At 45.5% G+C, this 24,676-nt stretch overlaps 2 protein-coding genes across 4 annotated transcripts; both read left to right on the plus strand.

Moving 5' to 3' along the window:
- The first annotated feature begins 7,108 nt into the window (after positions 1-7,108).
- LOC125533238 (uncharacterized) lies at positions 7,109-11,220 on the plus strand. 3 transcript variants are annotated; one of them, XM_087534041.1, is made up of 5 exons: positions 7,109-7,374; positions 7,460-7,618; positions 9,071-10,599; positions 10,720-10,831; positions 10,910-11,220. In XM_087534041.1, exons 1-5 carry the CDS (start codon positions 7,324-7,326, stop codon positions 10,940-10,942), a joined length of 1,884 nt encoding a protein of 627 aa, XP_087390167.1. In that variant the 5' UTR covers positions 7,109-7,323; the 3' UTR covers positions 10,943-11,220. The 3 variants fall into 3 exon arrangements, with proteins under 3 accessions (XP_087390167.1, XP_087390169.1, XP_087390174.1); XM_087534043.1 differs by having other exon boundaries at positions 7,477-7,618; XM_087534048.1 differs by lacking the exon at positions 7,109-7,374 and having other exon boundaries at positions 7,484-7,618; positions 9,076-10,599.
- A 6,697-nt stretch (positions 11,221-17,917) lies between these two features.
- On the plus strand, positions 17,918-19,068 carry LOC125533239 (uncharacterized). Its single transcript, XM_087539268.1, has 3 exons — positions 17,918-18,441; positions 18,562-18,673; positions 18,752-19,068. Exons 1-3 carry the CDS (start codon positions 17,918-17,920, stop codon positions 18,782-18,784), a joined length of 669 nt encoding a protein of 222 aa, XP_087395394.1. The 3' UTR covers positions 18,785-19,068.
- The last annotated feature ends 5,608 nt before the right edge of the window (positions 19,069-24,676 follow it).

Raw genomic sequence — 24,676 nt, forward strand, 5'->3', positions numbered from 1 at the left:
GTACCTAAGTGGTGATTTATTTTCTTATACTAACGGAGCTTACGAGTTCTCTGTTAAGTTTTGTGTTGTGAAGTTTTCAAGTTTTGGGTGAAGATTCGATGGACTATGGAAAAAGGAGTGGAAAGAGCCTAAGCTTGGGGATGCCCAAGGCACCCCAAGGTAATATTCAAGGACAACCAAAAGCCTAAGCTTGGGGATGCCCCGGAAGGCATCCCCTCTTTCGTCTTCGTTCATCGGTAACTTTACTTGGAGCTATATTTTTATTCACCACATGATATGTGTTTTTCTTGGAGCATCATTTTATTTTATTTTGTTTTGCTTGCTGATTGCATAAAATACCAAGAGATGAAATTCTTAAATGTTAGAGAGTCTTCACATAGTTGCATAATTATTCAACTACACATTGATCTTCACTTATATCTTTCGGAGTAGTTTGTCATTTGCTCTAGTGCTTCACTTAGATCCTTTTAGAGCACGACAATGGTTTTATTTTGAAGAAATAGATGAACTCTCATGCTTCACTTATATTATTTTGAGAGTCTTTAGAACAGCATGGTAGTTTCCTTTGGTTATGAAACTAGTCCTAATATGATGGGCATCCAAGAGGGGTATAATAAAAACTTTCATATAAAGTGCTTTGAATACTATGAGAAGTTTGATACTTGATGATTGTTTTGAGATACGAAGATGGTAATATTAGAGTCGTGCTAACTGAGTAATTGTGAATTTGAGAAATATGTGTGTTGAAGTTTGCAAGTACCATAGCATACACGTATGGTAAACGTTGTGTAACAAATTTGAAACATGAGGTGTTATTTGATTGTCTTCCTTATGAGTGGCAGCCAGGGAAGAGCGATGGTCTTTTCCTACCAATCTATCCCCCTAGGAGCATGCGCGTAATACTTGGTTTTTGATAACTTGTAGATTTTTGCAATAAGTATGTGAGTTCTTTATGACTAATGTTGAGTCCATGGATTATACACACTTTCACTTTTCCATCATTGCTAGCCTCTTCGTTACCGTGCATTGCCCTTTCTCACCTTGAGAGTTGGTGCAAAATTTGCAGGTTCATCCAAACCCCGTGATATGATACGCTCTGTCACACATAAACCTCCTTATATCTTCCTCAAAACAGCCACCATACCTACCTATTATGGCATTTCCATAGCCATTCCGAGATATATTGCCATGCAACTTTCCACCGTTCCCTTCATCATGACACACATCATCATTGTCATATTACCTTGCATGATCATGTAGTTGACATCGTATTTGTGGCAAGGCCACCATGCATAATTTATCATACATGCCACTCTTGATTCATTGCCCATCCCGGTACACCACCGGAGGCATTCATATAGAGTCATACTTTTTTCTAGTATCGAGTTGTAATCTTTGAGTTGTAAATAAATAGAAGTGTGATGATCATCATTAATAGAGCATTTTCCCAAAAAAAGGCCAAATAAAAAAAGAAGAAAGGCCAAATAAAAAATAAAAAATAAAAGGGACAATGCTACTATACTTTTTTCCACACTTGTGCTTCAAAGTAGCACCATGATCTTCATGATAGAGAGTCTCTTGTTTTGTCACTTTCATATACTAGTGGGAAATTTTCATTATAGAACTTGGCTTGTATATTCCAACAATGGGCTTCCTCAAATGCCCTAGGTCTTCGTGAGCAAGCAAGTTGGATGCACACCCACTTAGTTTCTTTTGTTGAGCTTTCATACATTTATAGCTCTAGTGCATCCGTTGCATGGCAATCCCTACTCCTTGCATTGACATCAATTGATGGGCATCTCCCCAGCCCATTGATTAGCCGCGTCGATGTGAGACTTTCTCCTTTTTTTTGTCTTCTCCACATAGCCCCCACCATCATATTCTATTCCACCCATAGTGCTATATCCATGCATGGCTCACGCTCATGTATTGCGTGGAAGTTAAAAGAAAGTTTGAGATTACTAAAGTGTGAAACAATTGCTTGGCTTGTCATCAGGGTTGTGCATGATGAGAGCATTCTTGTGTGATGAAAATGGAGCATGACCAAACTATATGATTCTGTAGGGATGACCATTCTTTTGCCATGTTATTTTGAGAAGACATAATTGCTTAGTTAGTATGCTTGAAGTATTATTATTTTTATGTCAATATTAAAATTTTGTCTTGAATCTTATGGATCTGAATATTCTTGCCACAATAAAGAAAATTACATTGATAATATGTTAGGTAGCATTCCACATCAAAAATTCTGTTTTTATCATTTACCTACTCGAGGACGAGCAGGAATTAAGCTTTGGGATGCTGATACGTCTCCAATGTATCTATAATTTTTGATTGTTCCATGCTATTATATTATCATCCTTGGATGTTTTATATGCATTAATATGCTATTTTATATGATTTTTGGGACTAACCTATTAACCTAGAGCCTAGTGCCAGTTTCTGTTTTTTCCTTGTTTTAGAGTATCGCAGAAAAGGAAAATCAAACGGAGTCCAATTAACCTGAAACTTCATGGAACTTATTTTTGGACTAGAAGAAGCCCACGGAGTATCGAAGATGGACCAGAAGAGTCCCGGGCTGCCCACGAGGGTGGGGGCGCGCCCACCCCCCTGGGCACTCCCCCTGCCTCGTGGACAGCCCGGAGATCCACCGACGTACTTCTTCCTCCTATATATAGCCATATACCCTAAAAACTTCGGGGAGCAGAATAGATCGGGAGTTCCGCCGCTAGAAGCCTCCGTAGCCACCGAAAACCAATCTAGACCCGTTCCGGCACCCTACCGGAAGGGGGAATCCCTCTCCGGTGGCCATCTTCATCATCCCGACGCTCTCCATGATGAGGAGGGAGTAGTTCACCCTCGGGGCTGAGGGTATGTACCAGTAGCTAAGTGTTTGATCTCTCTCTCTCTCTCTCGTGTTCTTGAGGTGGTACGATCTTGATGTATCGCGAGCTTTGCTATTATAGTTGGATCTTATTATGTTTCCCCCCTCTGCTCTCTTGTAATGGATTGAATTTTCCCTTTGAAGTTATCTTATCGGATTGAGTCTTTAAGGATTTCAGAACACTTGATGTATGTCTTGCCGTGCTTATCTGTGGTGACAATGGGATATCACGTGATCCACTTGATGTATGTTTTGGTGATCAAATTGCGCGTTCCGCCCATGAACCTATGCATAGGGGTTGGCACACGTTTTCGTCTTAACTCTTCGGTAGAATCTTTGGGGCACTCTTTGAAGTTCTTTGTGTTGGTTTGAATAGATGAATCTGAGATTGTGTGATGCATATCATATAATCATACCCACAGATACTTGATGTGACATTGGAGTATCTAGGAGACATTAGGGTTTTGGTTGGTTTGTGTCTTAAGGTGTTATTCTAGTATGAACTCTAGGATAGATTGAACGGAAAGAATAGCTTCGTGTTATTTTACTACAGACTCTTAAACAGATCGATCAGAAAGGATAACTTTGAGGTGGTTTCGTACCCTACCATAATCTCTTCGTTCGTTCTCCGCTATTAGTGACTTTGGAGTGACTCTTTGTTTCATGTTGAGGGATAGTTATATGATCCAATTATGTTATTATTGTTGAGAGAACTTGCACTAGTGAAAGTATGAACCCTAGGCCTTGTTTCCTAGCATTGCAATACCATTTACGCTCACTTTTATCATTAGTTACCTTGCTGTTTTTATATTTTCAGATTACAAAAACCATTATCTACTATCCATATTGCACTTGTATCACCATCTCTTTGCCGAACTAGTGCACCTATACAATTTACCATTGTATTGGGTGTGTTGGGGACACAAGAGACTCTTTGTTATTTGGTTGCAGGTTTGTTTGAGAGAGACCATCTTCATCCTACGCCTCCCACAGATTGATAAACCTTAGGTCATCCACTTGAGGGAAATTTGCTACTATCCTACCAACCTCTGCACTTGGAGGCCCAACAACGTCTACAAGAAGAAGGTTGTGTAGTAGACATCACCCATCCGTTCGACTCCAGAACCTCTCATCGCCTCGGTTGGCTGCCATGGCCGCCGCGGCCTCCCTCCTAAATTAGCTCGAGCCCGAGCCTCCATCTCCCTCTTTCCACCTCCAGAAGAGTTCCTTAACCCCGGCGAACCCCTCCCGAACCCTGCCTCTCCTTTCCCTCCACCATAGACCCGACTCCATCTTCACCATCGCCGCCGTCCGTCTCTGGAGTCGGAGCACTGCTCCCTCTGCTGCTTCTCGGCGGGAAAGAACCCTCCAGGCGGATGCAGCTCTTCTTCCTGGTCACTCCGGTGGCCGGAGTGTCACCGGAGGTGGCCGGTGGTGTCGGGACGGCCGCCGGCGCCGCTCCCCTCCCTTTGCTCCGTCGGGCGTCGATGGAGAAGGATGACACCGCCCCGCCAGCTGTCCAGTGGAGCCCCAGGCCCCACATGTTGGTCTTTGAGACGTTGACATGGTCCGGTCCACATGGATAAGTGGCGGGCCCCGCCTGTAAGTCTCATGCCCTGACCCGAGCTGCTGACGTGGATAAGTGAAAGCGTATTCTTCGGAATACGTTTTCCTCCACCGAAAGCGCACTTTCTGTCTTGTTCAGCCACGAATACGTATTCAGTTCAGTTAAAGCGTATTTTTCTAATTGCACTTTCTGTTTTTCTGTCCAGGCCTTGTTTGAAAATATTTTCATTACAGATGGGTCCCTGGCAGTCAAACACTCATATCTTTTAACCCGTAGCTCCAAATGAGGTGATTCCAAAGCCTACTTCTTCGTCTCATCGAGATCTTTCTGTTGGTAACATTTTCACTAGGTGGTCCCATAGTGAAAATGAACATTTTTCCCTTGCTTCTAATCAGCCTCTTCGAGAGAGAATGTTTTCCGGCGATTCTTTCCGCGAGCTTCTCGCATGTCTTTCCGGTGATTTCTTCCACCACAGGCAAGCCACAACAACCGCTTGCATGATAGTCATGCAGTAGCCATGGTTTTCAACTGGAATGTTTGACAAATGTTTGCTTGTTTTGTTACGGTTGTCGTTGTTTCGGTGATGCTTAGAGATATGTGTTCACTTTCAAGCTATGCTCTTCTGCATCTTGTTATCTTGCACTTATTACTAGTATTATTATTATATGTCATGCTTGGTAGTAGTAGCAGTGTGTTCTTTCGGATGCATGTTTACGACCTGTTATCTAGTGTCGTAGCTATGCATGTTACTTTGTATCTAGTTGGTTATATGCTTACTTGGTAGTATTCTGGATGAGTTCTTGCATGGTATTTATTTATGATGCTAGTGGTCATGGCATGCTCAAGTGTAATGTTATGCTCATCAGTTTGCCATGCTCATTTGGTTAATGTTTCATTATGGTTATGCTCGATGATTATGTTGCACTTCCCTGCTTATCTTGATATCATGCTCATGCATTGTAGTTGCATCATGTTATTTTAATATGACTCGTCATATTTGCATTGAAGTTTAACCAGATTAAATTGAACTTGAACAACTGTTGGTTGAGTCATGGTGCCACCATATCGAGCTGACCAGTGCAACCACACTTGACTTTTTTGGAGGATCCTAACTGGGTCTATTGTCGTGCCTCTCGCCGGTGCCTCCCACGAGGGAAGGTTATGGGCACACGCTACCCTGATCAGGTAGGCGGACATAAGCCTTGTGTGCCTGTAGTTGTTGTAGCCGGCTTGTCCCTGTTTTGGACCGTTTTTGTTTTGCCACGACAGTGGCCGTTGGTGCCTTTGGTAGGCACGGGGCCACCCAGGACTTAGCCCAGTGGGGAGTGAGTCGGAGTGGCCGGGAGAGTGTCATGGTAGTAGGACGGTTTTCTCAGAACGCCGTTGGTCCACCCGAATGGGAGTGCGAGGCCATGGGTTCCGTGGTGTGGGTAGTGGGTACAGTGCGCTACCTCTGTAGAGTGCATACTAAATCTATCAATAGCCGCGCCCGTGGATAAGGGCCCAGTTCGTAGTTGGTCACACTATGGGTCAATAGTAATAATAATGATGTTCTTAATAACAACCCTGGTTCGAGGATGAGATAAGTTGGTTATGTGATCCGTGAATGATCATCGTTTGGTTACGAGGTAACCCGTTGAGCCCAGAGTGGTTCCTTTTGTGATCCGTGAATGATCACCGTGGTATCGAGGATACCGAGTTGTTTGATATTCGTGATGTTGTGCGAGAATCATGAGTAAAGATCAAGCTCCTTGTGGTCATTTAATGATTACTACGGTATTGTTTATACCAAGCTTGATTTGATCCTGAGATGATCGTGTGATGTCCGAGGTTGGTAAGTGATGCATGTGATGGTTACGAGGTAACCCGAGGAGAATAAGTGGTGCATATGGTGTCATCGTGTTGCATGCTAGTATCATCAGATTTATATGTTCATGCCATGCTCATATTGTTGTAGCTGTATCAGATTCATTTTGTTCATGCCATGCTATCCTGATGATCTCATAATAATTCCTGCTTAACCTGTAATTGCCATGCTGTTGTTTGTCTTGAATGCTTCTGGTTATTATGAGCTTGCAAATACATTCATTGTACTGACCTGGCGTGTCATGCCAGTTTGCAGGTCATGTCGGATTTGATTGCTTGTTTGTCGTGGATTCCTTGTTTGCGAGCTAGGATAAGCGTTCCAGCCAGAGTCCCTGCGGAGCGGAGTTCATCACCGTTGTCGCTGTTCCGCTGCATCGTGTTGTTCTGCTGCTTGCATAGAGCAACCGTGACAGGCGTGGTGTCGCCGTGCTGATGTAATCCCTTTGTACCCATATAGATTGTAATAAATAGCTGATTTGTTCTATGCTAAGCAGTGCCGTATTCCAGAAGACTTCTCCTTGATCTCTGGGCTAGAATACGGGGTGTTCCGGTTTCTCTGAGCCAGGGTGCCACACCTAGGAGACCAATAGTGTTGCTCATCGATTAGTTAGGGTTTTGTTCAATGATAAAATATCCTACAATGACGAGCCCATAATTCTATTTTGGGCAACCTTGAGAATGATTAGTTGTGATCAATAAAGCATGTCATGGTAGCCTTGTTTTAGCAAACACGTTACATCTAATAATATGCATGGATCATCTAGGTCTAAAAATGGAGTTGAGGAGGGGGAGGCATGCGCCCTCGATCGGCCTTCCTTCCTTCCTTCACCAGCGTGGTGGGTGGGGGGAGAAGAGTGACTTTCTCTCTCTTATCCAACTTCCGCAATCGACAATGAACCCTATGGAGATCTCTTGCAAGAATTAATCCAATCTATACAATTTGATGTGGCGTCCTGTCGATTCGATAGGTCCCGGCCGTTGTCATCCTAGCTAGCTATCTGCATGCATGCATGGATCCTCTGCCGGATATATATCCCTTGACAAGCTTGCAGATTGGGTAAATCAATTGAATTCCACTAGCTTGTGAAGGAATCCAATCGATGGATTGGGTGATGCATGTAATTGAATTACACATTGCTCAGATGTATGCATGCCGCAGGGACATGCAGTCTTACATCTCCCGGGCGTTCCTCTATTTTGCACCGGTGAGCAAGAAGGTGCTTATTCTGGTGGACAACCAGCCATGGATGACCAGCAAGCAGTCCAGATCCGCAAGGCTATGGCAGTTCATGATCACAAAGGTACCCCTATCCTATATGGTACTCACATGCATCTTTTTGGTTTATTATTACAGTATATATTAGGTGCATGCATTACTCTTACTTAATTGGTTGATTCTGCATATATTAACCTCTCTGACCCGACAACAACGTATGGTAGGCATGGTTTTGGGTACCGGGCGGAATATTCGGATACCGTCCGGTATCCGCATTTCTCGCCACCCCACGAGAACCATATGTACCAAGCGATTTTTTTTTATTTTTTTGAATTTAAGCTCTGATAGTTAGATTAGATATGTTAGGAACTTAAAGAGAACATCTACCCTGCCGCGGCGCAATGGTTAACGTGGACTTATTAACTATAGTCCTGTGGTATTTGTTTTTTTACACAATTTTTAGGATAAAAAGGAAGATGATGTAGAAATAAAGGAGGCCGGCGAGTTTTGATAGCAACCTGCAAGCAACAGAAGCACATATACGAACTAACCACTACGCCAGTTGGTCGCTGTTATAAATATTGAGCCCAGAGCTTATCTATAGAAGATAAAAAAAATTGAATTCAAATTTCATCCGAAATTTTTCCGGGATTTTGTGGTAACTGAGAATTCCAGTGCCCCGCGAGAAAAAACATGCACTCGGGATCCAAATCCTTGATGGTAGGCGTATCATCATTATATATATGAAGAAAGAGAGACTCGCTCGTGGTATCATATATATCATAGCCTCTAATTCAAGAAAGAAAGAAAAATTAATTTGATTGATCTCATGCATGCATGTGTTCTTCTCCCAATGGATATGATCCTACAAAAATAATACTCTAAGTGATGTTGTCTAAAATATAACCCCAATCCCAATGGTATGTACTCCCTCCGTTTCGTTATGTAAGGTGTATTATTTTCGGCACGGTGACCAAGGCACGGAATTATAGACATGTTAGAACTAAATTACCCTTGGCAAATTATTGATTAGTGGTAAGTAAATCAATTAGTCCAGGAAATTAAGAGATGCATGCAATCAACAGAGAGATACTTTCCTTCTTTTGCTACAAAGAGAGATACAGACAATCAGGAGAGAGATACATTCCATTTTTCTGGAGGGCTAACAAAGGAATTATGAGGAATTAGAAGAAATGCACCTTACATTCTGAAATTTTATCAAAAAACAAATGCACCTTATATAAAGAAACGGAGGGAGTACTATGTAATGTATCCATGGGGGAGATATATAGTATGATGTGCATTTTTGATATACAAAGGATGGAGAAATTAGTGTGTCTCTTGTTAATCCATGTTTGCCTATTAATTTCTCAAAGAAAGCAAGATAGATAGATATATGTATGTATGTATGTATGTATGTATGTATGTATGTATGTATGTTATAAACGGAGAGAAATTTGAAGCTAACAAACTGAAAGAAAGTTGGACATGATGATCACACTTAAAAGCTTTAGCTCGCATCCGGCAATTGATGCAGTACAGGATGTCTCCCTTCGTGAATTCGAGGAGTGGCACCGACACGGCGGCGATGGCGATGGCGAGCTCGGGCACAGAGAAAAGAAAAATAACGGCGGCGATGCGAAGGTGGCTGGCGGTGGCGAACTCGACCCCGGCGCTGCTCCACGGGTTCCTGGTGTTCGAGGTGTCATGGCGGGACGTGCACGGCATCAACTACTACAACGACCTGCTCACTGACACGTCCCTCGCCCTGGAGGCGCGCTACCTCAACAAGTGGGAGTTTTACAGCGCCGAGCAGGCCGCCGGGTGCGCGTCTGAGTGGTTCCTCGGCCGCGCCTCCGAGACGCACTCCCTCCGAGGGTACCTCCTCCACTATCACCACCACCATCATCGTCCTCGTCCTCGTCACCATCATCGCTCCTCCTCCGCGGCGTCCGCCGGAGAAGAGGAACACGCTCGCGACGACGTTATGAATACGATGGCGGCCAGCAGCAGCGGCGACGAGAGGTGCACGCCCACGTTGAGGAGGAGGATGAGCTGGCGGAGCAGGGCTAGGAGGAAGAACCTACAGCAGCAGCAACACACCGATCGCGACGAGGAGGAGGAGGAGGAGAAGGAGCATGATGATGAAGGGCGGGTTCCCATGCATATGCATATGCAGCAGTATAGGTACAGCGACACCCTGCTCCTGTTTCGGTCCCGGGACGCGGCACTGCCGTTCAAGCTCCGGCAGATCATCACGTCGGACATCCGGCTGCTCACGCTGCTCGAGTCTGGGCTGCCGTCGTGGGTCATCTTCCTGCAGTCGTACCCGGTGCTGTGCCACATGTACCGGCCCTGGATGCGGCCCCTGGCGCGGAGCCTCTACGTCATGGCCTCCCTCGTCACCGTCATCATCGGCTTCTACGACCTGTACAAGAACGTGCCACTGCTCAAGTCGGCGGCGGCGCGCATCTGCGGCCCGCTCTTCGAGTGGATCGAGACGTGGGACATGGTCACCCGCATCCAGTACCTGGGCACCATCCTCTTCCTCCGCAACCTGCGCAAGTTCATGCAGGGGCTGCTCGCGCTCCTGCACGCCGCCAGGGCACTGCTCCGTGTTATGCTCGCTCCATTGGCCGACCTAGGCTTGTGTCAGCTGCTTGCCACACTGGTTGTCCTAGCCTCACACGTGTGGCGCCTGGTGGTCGACCTGGCAGAGGTGGTGTGGGCGCCGTTCGACGTCGTGCTCGACTGCGTCGCCGGATTGGTCACAACCTTGTGGCCGGTGCTCAAGGTGGTGGTGTTGCCGGCGAGGTTTGCGGTGGCGGTCGCAGCGTGCGCGGGGTCCGTCTTGTCCAATAGCTACAACTTCTTCAAGGACATCTGGGAGACTCTGAGTAGCATCTTCGAGCTCAACCACATGTCGGAGGCGCAACAAAGCGCCTTCGACATGACCACGCTCAAGACGCTATGGAATGACCTCTTCTCGCAGATCTTCCGGGCCATCAGGGGCATCCTCAATGGCATCCTTGTCTTCTTCTACGCCTGCAACAGGCACAGGCTCAGGTATATATGTACCAACATACTCCTAGCTACCTACCTGATTAATTCCATGCATCAACTAATTAATTCATTCGATTACATTAATACCATCAACTGACATGCACTATATATGGGTGTGTGTAGCATCTACAATCACGCACAAACAAGGTTGCGACATATGCTTCGTGTCACTAGATTGGCGCCAAAGCAACATGCATCATGCCACTGCAACTCCACCAAGCACCCAAACCATGAGGTATCTATTAGTTTTGCTTATCCTCTATCATTGTTGGTTTCGTCTTTATCTTTTGACAATGCATGCAACCGAATGCAGGATGCGCCCGTCGAATGTGATGTATGCAAGTGACCAATCGTAGATACACTCTTGCATCAAGTGAGAGCCAACCACAAGTTGTATCACTAGATGGGTGTCGTTTGTTTTTTGAAAGGGCGCCCGATTTTGTGTACATAGGATTGTCAAACTTTTTTTTCCTTTTCGAGTAAGGGTTTGTATCAAGTAGATCTAAAGAAAACATGTTCAATTGATTCCCCCTTCCATCTTTGGATTACTAAGGAGGTGCCCATTGGATGTGTGTATGTCGATTCAATGGAGGCGAGACGCGAAAAGAGTGACTAGATCATATGCAAAATCTAAACGAAAGATGCCATCATCCAGGCTTAAACGATGACCCTCTTCATTTTCATACGATCTATAATTCAAGAGGCGAGAGACTTTTCATGCATGGTGCAAAAGAGTGGACCAAACAACATAGTACCAATTGTCGGTGTCAAAACCGGCCTATCTTGGGTAGGGGGTCCCAAACAGCGCGTCTGAGGATCGAGGATAACAAGGGACAAGTGGCACATGATGTTTACCCAGATTCGGGCCCTCTTAATGGAGGTAAAACCCTACGTCCAGCTTGATTGTATTTGATGAGTATAGGGGTTACAAGAGTTGATCTACCTCGAGATCGTAATGCCTAAATACTAGCTTGTAGACTATGAGAATTCCGATAGCCTCTACAGACTAAACCCTCCGGTTTATATACACACCGGAGGGACCTAGGGTTGTACAGAGTCGGTTTGCAAGGAAAGGAAATAACATACCCGGACACCAATCTTGCCGTCCACGCATAGGGGAGTCCTACCCGGACACAGGGGGGAAGTCTTCTGTTTGTATCTTCATGGCCCATCAGTCCGACCCATATAAAAAAGCCCGGTCACCCGAGGACCCATTAATCCAGGACTCCCTCAATAGCCCCTGAACCAGTCTTCGATGACGATGTGTTTGGCACGCGGATTGTCTTCGGCATTGCAAGGCGGGTTCCTTCTTAAGATAAGTCCCTGCACAAGGGATTTGATCCGGCTCTGCATAACTGTTACAACCCTTAGCCATGAAGCTAAAGTATCTAGACAAAACAATGTCTCTTTGCTGACAACTTTTTCGGCGAAACGTCACATCTGGCTCTTTAACATTTCGAACCATTTTCATACCCGCGTTTCGCGTTTCGAGGCATAGCCTCCATTGGCATGTCTTGTCAAAACAGAGATCGTGCCCGCTCATTACGGGATTCCAATTAATACGGTTTCGGGTTATCACGCCCAATATGCGACTCTATCCTAAAGGAACTCGAAGGTCCCACCAAGGATAGAAGCGCATATTGGAGATGCTTTTGGAAGGTGGATATCATTAAAACGTACCATTACGTAATAGTTGGGGATACATACAAGGCATACAAATGCCACAAGAATACATCACACATCATACATGAGAACAACATCTGACTACGGATAAAACACAAACAGAAACTCAAACGACATCCATCCTGCTAGCCCAGGCTGCCGACCATGAACCTAACCCAAGATCGACGATGAAGAAGAAGAACTCCAAGACAAGTAAACATCGCTCTCACATCATGATCATCGCATTACCTGTACCTGCAACTGGTGTTGTAGTAATCTGTGAGCCACGAGGACTCAGCAATCCCATTACCATGGGTATCAAGACTAGCAAAGCTTAATGGGTATGGAGTGCATAAGTGGTGAGGTTGCAGCAAGCGACTAAGCATAATATGGTGGCTAACTTACTCGTACAAGAATAAGATGAGAAACTACGCAACGGTCGCCAACTAGTAATGATCAAGAAGTGATCCCGAACTACTTACTTTCAAACATAACCCAACCGTGTTCTCCTCTCAAACTTCCCCGAAAAGAGACAGTCACGGTTACACATGCGGTTGGTGTATCTTAGTTGAGTTTACTTCAAGTTCACTACAACCAGATATTAACAAATTACCATCTGTCACATAACCGCGGGCACGGCTTTCAAAAGTTTAAACCATGCAGGGGTGTCCCAACTTAGCCCATGACAAGCTCACGATCCGCGGAGACAATTCTCCATCGCGGGACCCTTCATTCAGACTCGAAATCCCGGTGCACAAGACATTTCGACAATGATAAAAAAAGTCCAGCAAGACCTCCCGGCGTGCCGACACCCTGATAGTAGCCGCGTGTATCTCGTCTCAGGCCACGTCCGGATGGGACATCCTACGAGTAAAACCAGCCATCGATTTTCCCCGAGGTGGCCCCGCAGTCTACCCGTTTGGGACCAACACCATCAGCACTGGCCCCTCCCTCTATTATGTTGAAAGAATCCTCGGGGACGCGACCCCCTATGAAAATTAACTAATTATCAGGTTTAGTTATTATGTTGGGCAAATGGTAAAACCAATGTTGGGCCTTGCTGGAAGAGTTTTATTCAAAGCGAACTGTCAAGAGGGCCCCATACCCCTCACCGTGTTAGGGACGCAAAATCAAGGAACATAACACCGGTATGACAAAAACTAGGGTGGCAAGAGTGGAATAAAACACTAGGCATAAGGCCGAGCCTTCCACCCTTTACCAAGTATATATGTGCATTAATTAAATAGAAGATATTGTGCTATCCCATGACATCCATGTACCAACATGGAACAACCAGCAACTGCACCTGCAACTAGCAATGCTATAAGAGGGGCTGAGCAAAGTGGTAACATAGCCAAACAACAGTTTTCTACAAAGGGTAAAAAAGGTTAGAGGCTATCATGGCAATTTGGGAGGCTTGATAAACAAGTGGTAGGTAGCGTGACATAGCGATAGCATCGAGGCAACTAGCATAGCAAAGATAGTAGTGAGATCCAATTTGACGGTCATCTTGCCTGAAATCCCGCTAGGAAGAAGAACGAGTGCATGAAGAAGATGAAGTCACATAGTCGAACGAATCCTCACAATCGGAATGAAACAGGAACTATCGAGAAGAAGCACAACCGGAAAGAAGCAAACAACATGGTAAACACACAACACATAAACATGACATGATGCTCAACCAAGTATGATGCATGTCCGGTTTAATGAAACATGGCATGGCAAAGTGCAACAAACAACACTACAAGTTAAGTGGAGCTCAATATGCAACTTGTTACATATTGGCGAAACACCACATTCAATTATTTAGTTCACTCTCGTTTATGTACCCAACCATATTAAATGTTGTTAAACATGGCAAGAGGGTGAAGCATAAATAAACTAACTATTTAGGCAAGTTTAAATGAGGCCGGAAACAACAAACAACAATTCCAGAAAATCCTCATATGCAAATTTTCTAGTTCACACTGTTCTTCCCTAAGCCATATTTTAGAGTTGTTAAACATGCAAAGTAGTGTCACCATGTTAATCTATGCTTTTTTCTAACCCATTTACATATAAAGTTTATTTAATTCGGAGCTACGGTTATTTAGATATTAAATAAATCATTTTAGCATGCCATTTGAGAAAATTTAATCAAACAACATTTTAGACATTTTAAACATAGATGAAAGCAGCATATTATGAAACTGGATGAAATTCTAAGCATTTTACATGTTTAAAACATTTTAATATGATGCATGGTTTGTGAGTTAGGATATGCATGAACACTAGGGACTAATCTGCAGAACTACCAACTCGGGATAATTAGCTAAAATCGTCCAGCGGAAAAAACATGCGTTGGGCCAAAACTGAAAGGTGCACTAGGGCGGCTGGGCTGCTCACCATGGGCCATTTCCTGGCTGGAAGCAAAGGAGGAGAAGGGCCGGCCCAGGGGACGGAGTTGACCGGTCCACCCGCGCTGGGACAGGGTCAACACGGGCGAGCGAGGCAGAGGTTGCGGGCATGGACGTACCTGCCTCGCTCGATGCAGACAAACAAGTGAAAGAGGCCGAAGGGAACGACGAGGGGCGGTGGCCCTCCGGATCTGGCTGGCGCGAGCATAGACGGCCACGCGACGAGAGGAGGTGCTGGAGCCTCGAGGTCTAGGTGGTTCGGGCGTCCATGGACTCCTAGAGCTCTTGTTCGCCCTAAAGAAATAGAGAGGCCGCAAGGTGAGGAAGCGAGAAGAACTGGGAGGAGAAGGAAATAGAAAGAGAGGAGGAAGAGAAACAGGGCGCGAGAATCTGGTCCGGCGGGACCTGCTGGAGCTACCGTCGGCGGGGATGGCGCAGAACGGTTGGAACCGAGCAAGGCGGCTTGGACTTGGCGGTAGCAGGCGTGGGGAGGCAGCGACAAGGTCAACACGAGGCCGTCAGGGACTTGGCACTCTGGTCATCGCTGAGGACGACGAGGAAGCGAGGTGGCAGTGGCGTAGAAGAGGTCCGGCCCAACGAACACAGGCCAGCTAGGGCCGGGAATGGCGGGCTTGCACGGCGGCGCCATGGGGGCTGCTACCTGGAGAAAGAACGACAAAGAGAATTGAGAGAGAGATCGAGAGGAAGGAAAAGGAGCAGGGTCGACGCTCATGTGCTGGGTGCGCCGGCGACGTGGTTGGCCAGACGGAGGCGAGGACGCGGGGTCATACGTCTCCAACGTATCTATAATTTCTGGTTGCTTCATGCTATTATCTTATCCATCGAGGATGTTTTATATGCATTTATATGCTATTTTATATGATTTTTGGGACTAACTTATTAACCTAGAGCCGAGTGCCAGTTTCTGATTTTTCCTTGTCTTTGAGCATCGCAGAAAAGGAAAACCAAACGGAGTCTAATTGACATGAAATTTCACAAAGATTAACCAGAAGAAGCCCACGGAGTATCGGAGATGGGCCAGAAGAGTCACAAGGCGCCCACGAGGGTGGGGGCGCGCCCCCCTACCTCGTGGCCACCTCGGGGACCCCCTGACTTGTTCTCGACTCCAACACCTCTTATATATACCCAAACTTCCAGAAAGAAACCTAGATCGGGAGTTCCGCCACCGCAAGCCTCTGTAGCCACCGAAAACCAATCTAGACCCATTCCGGCACCCCGCCGGAGGGGGGAATCCCTCTCCGGTGGCCATCTTCATTATCCCGGCAATCTCCATGAGTAGAGGGAGTAGTTCACCCTCGAGGCTGAGGGTATGTACCAGTAGCTATGTGTTTGATCTCTCTCTCTCTCTCGTGATCTTGATTCGGCACGATCTTGATGTATCGCGAGCTTTTCTATTATATTTGGATCTTATGATGTTTCTCCCCCTCTACTCTCTTGTCATGGACTGAGTTTTCCCTTTGAAGTTATCTTATCCGATTAAGTCTTTAAGGATTTGAGAACACTTGATGTATGTCTTGCGTGGGATACCCATGGTGACAATGGGGTATTCTATTGATTCACTTGTTGTATGTTTTCGTGATCAACTTGCGGGTTCTGTGACCTTGGGAATCTATGCATAGGGGTTGGCACATGTTTTTGTCTTGACTCTCCGGTAGAAACTTTGGGGCACTCTTTGAAGTTCTTTGTGTTGGTTGAATAGATGAATCTGAGATTGTGTGATGCATATCGCACAATCATACCCACGGATACTTGAGGTGACATTGGAGTATCTAGGTGACATTAGGATATTGGCTGATTTGTGTCTTAAGGTGTCATTCTAGTACGAACAATTGGATTGATTGAACGGAAAGAATAGCTTCGTGTTATTTTACTACGGACTCTTGAATAGATCGATCGGAAAGGATAACCTTGAGGTGGTTTCGTACCCTAAAATAATCTCTTCGTTTGTTATCCGCTATTAGTGACTTTGGAGTGACTCTTTGTTGCATGCTGAGGGATACTTATACGATCCAATTATGTTATTATTGTTGAGAGAACTTGCACTAGTGAAAGTATGAACCCTAGGCGTTGTTTCCTAGCATTGTCGTACCACTTGTGCTCACTTTTACCATTAGTTACCTTTCTGTTTTTATATTTTCAGATTACAAAAACCTATGTCTACCATCCATATTGCACTTGTATCACCATCTCTTCACCGAACTAGTGCACCTATACAATTTACCATTGTATTGGGTGTGTTGGGACACAAGAGACTCTTTGTTATTTGGTTGCAGGGTTGTTTGAGAGAGACCATCTTCATCCTACGCCTCCCACAGATTGGTAAACCTTAGGTCATCCACTTGAGGGAAATTTTCTATTATCCTACAAACCTCTGCACTTGGAGGCCCAACAACGTCTACAAGAAGAAGGTTGTGTAGTAGACATCAAGCTCTTTTCTGGCGCCGTTGCCGGGGAGGTTAGCGCTTGAGGGTATATCTTTAGATCTTGCAATAGAATCTTTTAGTTTCTTGTTTTATCACTAGTTTAGTCTATAAAAGGAAACTACAAAAAAATGCAATTAAGGTTGCCTCATATGCTTCATCTTTTTAATATCTTTCGTGAAAATAAGGATTCCGATAATTGTGCCAAAGTGTTAGAAGAAGAATGTATTAAAATGTTTGGCACTAAATCTTTGGATGATGAGCATGATTGCAATGTTGTTAGTATGAATTCTTTGAATATCCATGATGCTAATGATATGCAAAGCCACAAGCTTGGGGATGCTATGTTTGATGAAGATGATATTTTTTGTCCCCCAAGTTTTTGTGAGCAAATTTATTTTGATGATAGCATTCCTCCTATTTATTATGATTATATTGATGAAAGTGGGTTTGGAAGAGTGTCAAATTTAGGAAGTAATGATCCAACTATTTTGTATGGTGCTGAATCTTATTGTGATAATTATTAAAGTAGGTTTGGAGAGGTCAGGACTTTAGTCAATGTTAATCCCACTATTTTGGAAGAGTGTCAACTTTGCATACATGTGGATCGTGTTAAGAATATGTTTTGTGATAGCTATATTGTTGAATTTGCTTATGATCCTACATGTAATTATTATGAGGGAGGAACATATGCTTGTAGGAATTGCAATAATATCAAGTTTCCTCTCTATGTGTTGAAAATCTTGAAGATGTAGGAATTGCAATAATATCCTGGCGGTGCGCATCTGTGGCCCGCTCTGCGAGTGGATCAAGACGTGGGACATGGTCACCCGCATCCAGTACCTGGGCACCATCCTATTCCTCTGCAACCTGCGCAAGTTCATGCAGGGGCTGCTCGCGCTCCTGCACGCCGCCAGGGCACTGCTCCGTGTTATGCTCGCTCCATTGGCCGACCTAGGCTTGTGTCAGCTGCTTGCCACACGTCCTAGCCTCACACGTCTGGCGCCTGGTGGTCGACCTGGCAGAGGTGGTGTGGGCGCCGGATTGGTCACAACCTTGTGGCCGGTGCTCAAGGTGGTGGTGTTGCCGGCAAGGTTTGCGGTGGCGGTCGCAGCGTGCGCGGGGTCCGTCTTGTCCAATAGCTACAACTTCTTCAAGGACATCTGGGAGACTCTGAGTAGCATCTTCGAGCTCAACCACATGTCGGAGGCGCAACAAAGCGCCTTCGACATGACCACGCTCAAGACGCTATGGAATGACCTCTTCTCGCAGATCTTCCGGGCCATCAGGGGCATCCTCAATGGCATCCTTGTCTTCTTCTACGCCTGCAACAGGCACAGGCTCAGGTATATATGTACCAACATACTCCTAGCTACCTACCTGATTAATTCCATGCATCAACTAATTAATTCATTCGATTACATTAATACCATCAACTGACATGCACTATATATGGGTGTGTGTAGCATCTACAATCACGCACAAACAAGGTTGCGACATATGCTTCGTGTCACTAGATTGGCGCCAAAGCAACATGCATCATGCCACTGCAACTCCACCAAGCACCCAAACCATGAGGTATCTATTAGTTTTGCTTATCCTCTATCATTGTTGGTTTCGTCTTTATCTTTTGACAATGCATGCAACCGAATGCAGGATGCGCCCGTCGAATGTGATGTATGCAAGTGACCAATCGTAGATACACTCTTGCATCAAGTGAGAGCCAACCACAAGTTGTATCACTAGATGGGTGTCGTTTGTTTTTTGAAAGGGCGCCCGATTTTGTGTACATAGGATTGTCAAACTTTTTTTTCCTTTTCGAGTAAGGGTTTGTATCAAGTAGATCTAAAGAAAACATGTTCAATTGATTCCCCCTTCCATCTTTGGATTACTAAGGAGGTGCCCATTGGATGTGTGTATGTCGATTCAATGGAGGCGAGACGCGAAAAGAGTGACTAGATCATATGCAAAATCTAAACGAAAGATGCCATCATCCAGGCTTAAACGATGACCCTCTTCATTTTCATACGATCTATAATTCAAGAGGCGAGAGACTTTTCATGCATGGTGCAAAAGAGTGGACCAAACAACATAGTACCAATTGTCGGTGTCAAAACCGGCCTATCTTGGGTAGGGGGTCCCAAACAGCGCGTCTGAGGATCGAGGATAACAAGGGACAAGTGGCACATGATGTTTACCCAGATTCGGGCCCTCTTAATGGAGGTAAAACCCTACGTCCAGCATGATTGTATTTGATGAGTATAGGGGTTACAAGAGTTGATCTACCTCGAGATCGTAATGCCTAAACCCTAGCTTCTAGACTATGAGAATTCCGATAGCCTCTACAGACTAAACCCTCCGGTTTATATACACACCGGAGGGACCTAGGGTTGTACAGAGTCGGTTTGCAAGGAAAGGAAATAACATACCCGGACACCAATCTTGCCGTCCACGCATAGGGGAGTCCTACCCGGACACAGGGGGGAAGTCTTCTGTTTGTATCTTCATGGCCCATCAGTCCGACCCATATAAAAAAGCCCGGTCACCCGAGGACCCATTAATCCAGGACTCCCTCAATAGCCCCTGAACTAGTCTTTGATGACGATGTGTTTGGCACGCGGATTGTCTTCAGCATTGCAAGGCGGGTTCCTTCTTAAGATAAGTCCCTGCACAAAGGATTTGATCCGGCTCTGCATAACTGTTACAACCCTTAGCCATGAAGCTAAAGTATCTAGACAAAACAATGTCTCTTTGCTAACAACTTTTTCGGCGAAACGTCACATCTGGCTCTTTAACATTTCGAACCATTTCCATACCCGCGTTTCGCGTTTCGAGGCATAGCCTCCATTGGCATGTCTTGTCAAAACAGAGATCGTGCCCACTCATTACGGGATTCCGATTAATACGGTTTCGGGTTATCACGCCCAATATGCGACTCTATCCTAAAGGAACTCGAAGGCCCCACCAAGGATAGAAGCGCATATTGGAGATGCTTTTGGAATGTGGATATCATTACATCGTACCATTACATAATAGTTGGGGATACATACAAGGCATACAAATGCCACAAGAATACATCACACATCATACATGAGAACAACATCTGACTACGGATAAAACACAAACAGAAACTCAAACGACATCCATCCTGCTAGCCCAGGCTGCCGACCAGGAACCTAACCCAAGATCGACGACGAAGAAGAAGAACTCCAAGACAAGTAAACATCGCTCTCACGTCATGATCATCGCATTACCTGTACCTGCAACTGGTGTTGTAGTAATCTGTGAGCCACGGGGACTCAGCAATCCCATTACCATGGGTATCAAGACTAGCAAAGCTTAATGGGTATGGAGTGCATACGTGGTGAGGTTGCAGCAAGCGACTAAGCATAATATGGTGGCTAACTTACGCGTACAAGAATAAGATGAGAAACTACGCAACGGTTGCCAACTAGTAATGATCAAGAAGTGATCCCGAACTACTTACTTTCAAACATAACCCAACCGTGTTCTCCTCTCGAACTTCCCCGAAAAGAGACAGTCATGGTTACACATGCGGTTGGTGTATTTTAATTGAGTTTACTTCAAGTTCACTACAACCAGATATTAACAAATTACCATGTGCCACATAACCGTGGGCACGGCTTTCAAAAGTTTAAACCATGCAGGGGTGTCCCAACTTAGCCCATGACAAGCTCACGATCCGCGGAGACAATTCTCCATCGCGGGACCCTTCATTCAGACTCGAAATCCCGGTGCACAAGACATTTCGACAATGATAAAACAAGTCCAGCAAGACCTCCCGGCGTGCCGACACCCTGATAGTAGCCGCGTGTATCTCGTCTCACGCCACGTCCGAATGGGACATCCTACGAGTAAAACCAGCCATCGATTTTCCCCGAGGTGGCCCCGCAGTCTACCCGTTTGGGACCAACACCATCAGCACTGGCCCCTCCCTGTATTATGTTGAAAGAATCCTCGGGGACGCGACCCCCTATGAAAATTAACTAATTATCAGGTTTAGTTATTATGTTGGGCAAATGGTAAAACCAATGTTGGGCCTTGCTGGAAGAGTTTTATTCAAAGCGAACTATCAAGAGGGCCCCATACCCCTCACCGTGTTAGGGACGCAAAATCAAGGAACATAACACCGGTATGACAGAAACTAGGGTGGCAAGAGTGGAATAAAACACTAGGCATAAGGCCGAGCCTTCCACCCTTTACCAAGTATATATGTGTATTAATTAAATAAAAGATATTGTGCTATCCCATGACATCCATGTACCAACATGGAACAACCAGCAACTGCACCTGCAACTAGCAATGCTATAAGAGGGGCTGAGCAAAGCGGTAACATAGCCAAACAACAGTTTTCTACGAAGGGTAAAAAAGGTTAGAGGCTATCATGGCAATTTGGGAGGCTTGATAAACAAGTGGTAGGTAGCGTGACATAGCGATAGCATCGAGGCAACTAGCATAGCAAAGATAGTAGTGAGATCCAATTTGACGGTCATCTTGCCTGAAATCCCGCTAGGAAGAAGAACGAGTCCATGAAGAAGATGAAGCCACGTAATCGAACGAATCCTCACAATCGCAACGAAGCAGGAACTATCGAGAAGAAGCACAACCGGAAAGAAGCAAACAACATGGTAAACACACAACACATAAACATGACATGATGCTCAACCAAGTATGATGCATGTCCGGTTTAACGAAACATGGCATGGCAAAGTGCAACAAACAACACTACAAGTTAAGTGGAGCTCAATATGCAACTTGTTGCGTATTGGCGAAACACCACATTCAATTATTTAGTTCACTCTCGTTTATGTACCGAACCATATTAAATGTTGTTAAACATGGCAAGAGGGTGAAGCATAAATAAACTAACTATTTAGGCAAGTTTAAATGAGGCCAGAAACAACAAACAACAATTCCAGAAAATACTCATCTGCAAATTTTCGAGTTCACACTGTTCTTCCCTAAGCCATATTTTAGAGTTGTTAAACATGCATAGTGTCACCATGTTAATCTACGCTTTTTTCTAACCCATTTACGTATAAAGTTTATTTAATTCGGAGCTACGGTTATTTAGATATTAAATAAATCATTTTAGCATGCCATTTGAGAAAATTTAATCAAACAACATTTTAGACATTTTAAACATAGATGAAAGCAGCATATTATGAAACTGGATGAAATTCTAAGCATTTTACATGTTTAAAACATTTTAATATGAGCATGGTTTGTGAGTTAGGATATGCATGAACACTAGGGACTAATCTGCAAAACTACCAACTCGGGATAATTAGCTAAAATCGTCCAGCGGAAAAAACATGCGTTGGGCCAAAACTGAAAGGTGCACTAGGGCGGCTGGGCTGCTCACCATGGGCCATTTCCTGGCTGGAAGCAAAGGAGGAGAAGGGCCGTCCCAGGGGACGGAGTTGACCGGTCCACCGCGCTAGGACAGGGTCAACACGGGCGAGCGAGGCAGAGGTTGTGGGCATGGACGTACCTGCCTCGCTCGATGCAGACGAACAAGTGAAAGAGGCCGACGGGAACGACGAGGGGCGGTGGCCCTCCGGATCTGGCTGGCGCGAGCATGGACGGCCACGCGACGAGAGGAGGTGCTGGAGCCTCGAGGTCTAGGTGGTTCGGGCGTCCATGGACTCCTAGAGCTCTTGTTCGTCCTAAAGAAATAGAGAGGCCGCAAGGTGAGGAAGCGAGAAGAACCGGGAGGAGAAGGAAATAGAAAGAGAGGAGGAAGAGAAACAGGGCGCGAGAATCTGGTCCGGTGGGACCTGCTGGAGCTGCCGTCGGCGGGGACGGCGCAGAACGGTTGGAATCGGGCAAGGCGGCTTGGACTTGGTGGTAGAAGGCATGGGGAGGCAGCGACAAGGTCAACACGAGGCCGGCAGGGACTTGGCACTCTGGTCATCGCTGAGGACGACGAGGAAGCGAGGTGGCAGTGGCGTAGAAGAGGTCCGGCCCAACGAACACAGGCCAGCTAGGGCCAGGAATGGCGGGCTTGCACGGCGGCGCCATGGGGGCTGTTACCTGGAGAAAGAACGACAAAGAGAATTGAGGGAGAGATCGAGAGGAAGGAAAAGGAGCAGGGTCGACGCTCATGTGCTGGGTGCGCCGGCGACGTGGTTGGCCAGACGGAGGCGAGGACGCGGGGTCATACGTCTCCAATGTATCTATAATTTCCGGCTATTCCATGCTATTATCTTATCCATCGAGGATGTTTTATATGCTATTTTATATGATTTTTGGGACTAACCTATTAACCTAGAGCCGAGTGCCAGTTTCTGATTTTTCCTTGTTTTTGAGCATCGCAGAAAAGGAAAACCAAACGGAGTCTAATTGACATGAAATTTCACAGAGATTAACCAGAAGAAGCCCACGGAGTATCGGAGATGTGCCAGAAGAGTCACAAGGCGCCCATGAGGGTGGGGGCACGCCCCCTACCTCGTGGCCACCTCGGGGACCCCCTGACTTGTTCTCGACTCCAACACCTCTTATATATACCCAAACTTCCAGAAAGAAACCTAGATCGGGAGTTCCGCCACCACAAGCCTCTGTAGCCACCGAAAACCAATCTAGACCCATTCCGGCACCCCGCCGGAGGGGGGAATCCCTCTCCGGTGGCCATCTTCATTATCTCGGCATCTCCATGAGTAGAGGGAGTAGTTCACCCTCGAGGCTGAGGGTATGTACCAGTAGCTATGTGTTTGATCTCTCTCTCTCGTGATCTTGATTCGGCACGATCTTGATGTATCGCGAGCTTTGCTATTATATTTGGATCTTATGATGTTTCTCCCCCTCTACTCTCTTGTAATGGATTGAGTTTTCCCTTTGAAGTTATCTTATCGGATTAAGTCTTTTAAGGATTTGAGAACACTTGATGTATGTCTTGCGTGGGATACCCATGGTGACAATGGGGTATTCTATTGATTCACTTGTTGTATGTTTTCGTGATCAACTTGCGGGTTCCGTGACCTTGGGAATCTATGCATAGGGGTTGGGACACGTTTTTGTCTTGACTCTCCGGTAGAATCTGTGGGGCACTCTTTGAAGTTCTTTGTGTTGGTTGAATAGATGAATCTGAGATTGTGTGATGCATATCGTATAATCATACCCACAGATACTTGAGGTGGCATTGGGGTATCTAGGTGACATTAGGGTATTGGTTGATTTGTGTCTTAAGGTGTCATTCTAGTACGAACTCTTGGATTGATTGAACGGAAAGAATAGCTTCGTGTTATGGTACTATGGACTCTTGAATAGATCGATCGGAAAGGATAACCTTGAGGTGGTTTCGTACCCTAAAATAATCTCTTCGTTTGTTATCCTCTATTAGTGACTTTGGAGTGACTCTTTGTTGCATGCTGAGGGATACTTATATGATCCAATTATGTTATTATTGTTGAGAGAACTTGCACTAGTGAAAGTATGAACCCTAGGCGTTGTTTCCTAGCATTGTAGTACCATTTGTGCTCACTTTTACCATTAGTTACCTTTCTGTTTTTATATTTCCAGATTACAAAAACCTATGTCTACCATCCATATTGCACTTGT

The sequence above is a fragment of the Triticum urartu genome, chromosome 1A (assembly GCF_056163025.1).
Source record: "Triticum urartu cultivar PI428250 chromosome 1A, HENAU_Tu73, whole genome shotgun sequence".
In the NCBI taxonomy this organism is placed as follows: Eukaryota; Viridiplantae; Streptophyta; class Magnoliopsida; order Poales; family Poaceae; genus Triticum; species Triticum urartu.